This window comes from Labeo rohita, unplaced genomic scaffold (genome assembly GCF_022985175.1).
Source record: "Labeo rohita strain BAU-BD-2019 unplaced genomic scaffold, IGBB_LRoh.1.0 scaffold_980, whole genome shotgun sequence".
Taxonomy (NCBI): Eukaryota; Metazoa; Chordata; class Actinopteri; order Cypriniformes; family Cyprinidae; genus Labeo; species Labeo rohita.
Window position 1 is genome coordinate 22,407 of NW_026129943.1, and position 5,094 is coordinate 27,500.

Below are 5,094 nucleotides of genomic sequence, written 5' to 3' on the forward strand. Positions count from 1 at the left end.
TGTTACTATTTCTGCAGAATTTGCACAATATGCATATTTTCAGTATGCATAGAATAATGTGCATTTGATGAATGAAATGGAAATTTCTTTTTTTTTTTTTTTTTTTCTTTTCCTTTTTGTTTTTACCTTTTTAAATTTATAAATTAAAAAAAAAAAAAAAAAAAATTCTAAATTATACAAATTAGCTTCCATTTTTAGAAATGAAAATCCCATTTTGGGTTTTTATAGTCCAGTCTGTAGCTGTGACAACTTATATTTTTTGTGGAACATGTTATTTACAAATAATTGTTTTAAAAAAATAAACTTAAAAAAAGCTTTAGCATAGTTAATCGTTCCACATTTTTCCATTTCATGTTTAAAATTTCAAAGCAATTTATTTGTTAACAGGTGTGATGATCAGTGGGTTTGAGTTTTTACCTTCATCATTAGGGCATGGGTTAAAATATGGATAGAGTTTCTCAGTGAAAGTTTGACCAGTGAAAGAGTAGATATGAGATCTGGAGCCCACATCATAAAAAGAGACCAGACCCTCCTCATAATCCACAAACACTCCCACCTTCTCAGGCTTTACTTTCAGAGATAAAGAGACAGATGAATTTTCACAAGCATCAAACTGATTCTCATTCCTCAGAATCACAGTCCAGAATCCATCATCAGGACTCGGTTCAATCTCCCCGTTCCTGTTAATGGATTCTCTGGCCACTCCTAAATCCCACTCAGTCTTTCCCTTCACCTGCACCTCATAGTAAAATCTCCCTGAACTGAATCCCTGCTTTGCCAGAACACACAAATCATCATCAAATCTCTTTGGGTTTTCTGGGACGTCCTGCTCAATGTCTCCAAGACTGACTTGTTTTCCATCATCAGACAGGATGAGATACGGATGCGCTGTATCAGGATCCAGAGTCACATCCACTAGATGAGAGATTAGACATTATCAATCAACAAACATTTTCATATAATACAGACAATAAAAATATAAACAAGTGTTATAAATGTATTGAAGAAAGTAATGTCAGTCACACTGTACCTGCAAACTTCTGTACACACGTCAACTCTGTGAATGCAGATGAAAATATGATGTGATCAATTATTTATAGGAATATTTCAGATTAACAGTGAGTTTATTTTTATTGGCAGCATCAGTGACATGTAAATGTGTCTCATCCATCAGTTTGAAAAACAGAACTGAATGTCTTTCTAGTGAATACACTTAACACTCGTCTGCAATAATATATGGTTTATCTGTGTTCTTCAAGCCATCTTGTGTATTTTCATAAGCCATAGCTAATCGACATACATAGAATATTCAGTATAGAATTAGAATTTGTCTGCCTCATTCTGTAATAAGAATACACATCAGATCACAAAAGGAAGTTATTTCAAACACTTGAATGATGTTATTAAAATCAAGTTATGTTTTTTTAATTTTTTTTTTATAACTTTTGTTTTTATAACTTTTGTTGGATGACAGGTTTAGAAAGGATTATCATTGCATGTCATTATAATGGAAGATGCTCTGCATGTGTTGCTTTTTCAAATATAAGCGGGAAGGCGTTTCCTCATTTCAGCATGTGAAATTATGGGCACACATACAGCAAATTCCGAGATAAATAAATAAAACAAGGAAATTATTTAAATGCAAAACTGAAAAACCACAATGTATTGAACCGTGGATGTAGTACTGAACGGTTCGATATTATATTGAGTATTGTGACATCCCTAGTTAATACCCGTCTTAATACTTACATCATGTTTCTTTACACATTGTTTTCTGGTATTCACAAGTAATACAGTTTTAAAAAAAACTTTGCATAAGAATTCTGTTTACTGTATTTGATATTTACATACCAAACTGAATGAGTTTTTCATCTAGAGTTTCATGAAGAGTTTTCTTAAACTGAAGCAAAGCTCTGTTCATAGGGAGAACATTCACATCAGAGTCAATACTGATCTCAGTCCAGTTCTTGGCGTGTGGACGACTGTACAGGGATGAGTACATCTATAGTAGGAGAGAGAAGACTATTAAATATTTTTTTTTTTTTTTTTTTTGTTAACGGTTTCATTCTCTTTTGTGCAATTTCTAAAGACAGCACATCATCAGGTTTGTCAACAGAGCATTTGACCAATAATATTCAGCATTCTCAGTGATGAGACAGATGTTGACAGACCTGTATGAGGTGCAGATGATCGTCAGTGTGTGAGAGCTGCTCCAGCTCAGTGTTTCTCCTCTTCAGATCAGTGATTTCCTGCTGCAGCTCTTTAATGAGATCTTCAGCCTGTTTCTCTGCTGCTTTCTGCTGTTCCTCCATCATCTTCAGCAGCTCAGACTGACATCTCTCAATGGAGCGGATCAGATCAGTGAAGAGCTCAACACTGTCTGATTTCTCTTTCTCTGTGTTTCTCTGATAAATGAGAACAATTAACAAATGTTGTATTATAATCAATCTGTTACATATTTATTTAAAGAGATTTATTTAAAAAGTGACTGTACACTGAAAAAGTTTTTTTTTTTTCATGTCACATTTAAACTTTATAAATTATCACGGATAAAAATATTATGAATATTATTTGAAATCTTTTTTTTTTTTTTTTTTTTTTTTTTTCCCTGCTCACCTTTCTCATTTCTACTGAGTGCTGGATCTCTTGAATCTTCTTCATTCTGTTCTGGATCATCTGCTGCACGTCTGTCTGTGTCTGAACCAGCTGATTCTACAGACAGAAAAAAAAACTTTTATCACTGAATGTAACTTTCCATCTACTGACAGTTTTCAGGGTAAAGCTGCGGTCACACTAGACTTTGAGCATGTGAATCAGATTCCAAAAATCAAGTATTTGTATATTAGAGATTATTACATGTTATAATGCTCATGATTAGATTAGTTACTTTTATGGATTACTTCTTATTCACATAATGGCAGTAAATCATTGATAATTTATTGATTCTCCATAATTTTTTTTTTTTTTTAAATTTTCCTCTTTAAAAATTCTACTGTGTTTCATACCATTTAGCTTTGATTATATTTACAATATTGAATGGTCATGTAAAGGTCATGTAAATAGTTTTGTGATCTATGCTTCTGAATTTGGGGGAGAAAGCACCTTTCAATCAATTAAACCATGAATGAAACAAATAATTATGCAAAATAACAAATCGCTGCCTTGGAATTATAAGGTTCTATCTGCATTCTGAGCAGTTTTGAGATATTGAGTTTCAATTTTTTTTGGGTTCCATATACATCTGTAGACAGAACCCTTTTTGTACACAGCTTACAACAGAAACGAAATATTTACTTGAAACTTTAACTTTGGAACGCAGTGAAACACCGAACAACTTAGCAGGAGCTTGCATTTCTGCTCTTCCACATTTTCATGTATATGAATGGAATCTAATGGAATGAAAAGTGTAGTGTTAAAAAAGGAACATGTTCTGACAACAAGGAAAAACAACACTGCATTTCTTAGTGTTTATAGTGTTTAGTTTGTATCTCTTTGTAATGCCACGCCAGGGAGCCCTCAACCATAGACTGTCTGTTACCGCTCCCTCTGCTGCTTCTACAGTGACTTCCTGTTTGGCAGCCATAAAAGGCAGGCCATGCCAAACAACCCCCGTGAAGTATTGTTTTGCTGTGCGGACTCTACTAAGCATTTTCTCTTGTTTCATTGCCTTGTTTTTGCCACGGTTTTGTTTCTTGTCATTCTTTTGCCATTGTTTAGTTCTAGTTCATTGCCATAGTTTTGCCTAGTTTCATAGTCTTGTTCATTTGTTACTTTGGATTGCTCTCTCTGGTATTTTGACCCCTTGCCTGTTTTATTGGATTTACGCTCTCGCCTTGCCCAGGATATTACTGTTTGTTTGGTTATCGACCCTGCCTGTTATGACTACTCTGTGTCCAGTAAAACTTGCTCTTGGATCTTATACGCTTCCCTGGAGTCTCCGTTACAGAATACTTCGCCTACTCAAGATCCAGCGGCTTTCAAGAACACAGATCACCATGGATGCAGCATCACGCCTCATTCAACTCCGTCAAGGTAATCACTCAATTGAGGACTATGTGGCAGATTTTTGTGACTTATGTTACCAGGTGGATTTCAGTGAGACCTTTCTGGAAGACATTTTCCGTTTTGGTTTGGACAAAAACATATCACGTTTCATGCCACGCAATACCCCACATTGGACAATTGAAAACTACATTGATTTTGCACTCTGGTTGACTGGTTCACCATTTACTGTGGGGGTAGCTGACGAGAAACCCTGTTATTCCCCAGTATCTGCCAAACCCAATCATTTTTATGTCATGTCGCATCACAGCCTGCACACGTCCCGTCTTCCACTCCAGGGCCTGCTCACGCCATGCCTGCCATCCCCGAGCCAGTCCGCAAGATGGCTGCCATCCCCGAGCCAGTCCGCAAGATGCCCGCCACGCCAGAGTCTGTTCGCAAGATGGCTGCCACGCCTGAGCCACATCAATCCAAATCTCATCTCGCCATGTCTGCTGCACCCAAAGCAAACCAAGTGGTGGCTGATCCTTCGGTGTCAAGTCAGAGCTGCATGTTCAGTGCCAAATCAAGTGACAGCTGTGTTCCCTGAGCCACGTCAAGTTACGGCTGATACTTCTGAGTCAAGCCATGTTGTTCCTGAGTCAAGTAAAATTACAGCTGGGTTGTCTATATTAAACCAAACCACAGCTGATTTCCATGAGTCAAGTCAAGTTACAGCTGACCTTCGTGTGCCAAGTCAAGCCACAGCTGACCTTCACGAGCCAGGTCAAGTCACGGCCGGCCTCCCTGCTTCAAGTCAAGTCACGGCAGACCTCCTTGAGTCAAGTCAAGTCATGGACGACCTCCCTGAATCAAGTCAAGAAACAGCTGTGCTCCTAACAGCACCACTTCACGACATGGCTGTTAGTACAGGGCCTCGCCAAGCCACAGCCGTCCTGCCAGAACCTCACCAGGTCCCATCTGACCTTCCGAAACCACGTCACGTCTCAGCTCACCCTCTAGAACCACGTCACGTCTCAGCTCACCCTCTAGAACCACGTCACGTCTCAGCTGACCCCCCCAGAGCCTCTTCATGTATCAGTTGACATCCCA

General features: G+C 38.0%; 1 protein-coding gene across 1 annotated transcript in view; it reads right to left on the minus strand.

Annotated features, from left to right (window-relative positions):
- Nucleotides 1-351: 351 nt before the first annotated feature.
- LOC127162608 (E3 ubiquitin-protein ligase TRIM39) overlaps nucleotides 352-5,094 on the minus strand; it is a 6,726-nt gene continuing 1,983 nt past the window's right edge. Inside the window, exons 3-7 of the mRNA XM_051105406.1 lie at nucleotides 2,617-2,712; nucleotides 2,172-2,405; nucleotides 1,852-2,002; nucleotides 1,031-1,057; nucleotides 352-915 (exon numbers count right to left, since the gene is read on the minus strand). Coding sequence (XP_050961363.1) covers nucleotides 374-915; nucleotides 1,031-1,057; nucleotides 1,852-2,002; nucleotides 2,172-2,405; nucleotides 2,617-2,712 — 1,050 coding nt within the window. The 3' untranslated portion in view covers nucleotides 352-373. The remainder of the gene's footprint in view (nucleotides 916-1,030; nucleotides 1,058-1,851; nucleotides 2,003-2,171; nucleotides 2,406-2,616; nucleotides 2,713-5,094) is intronic.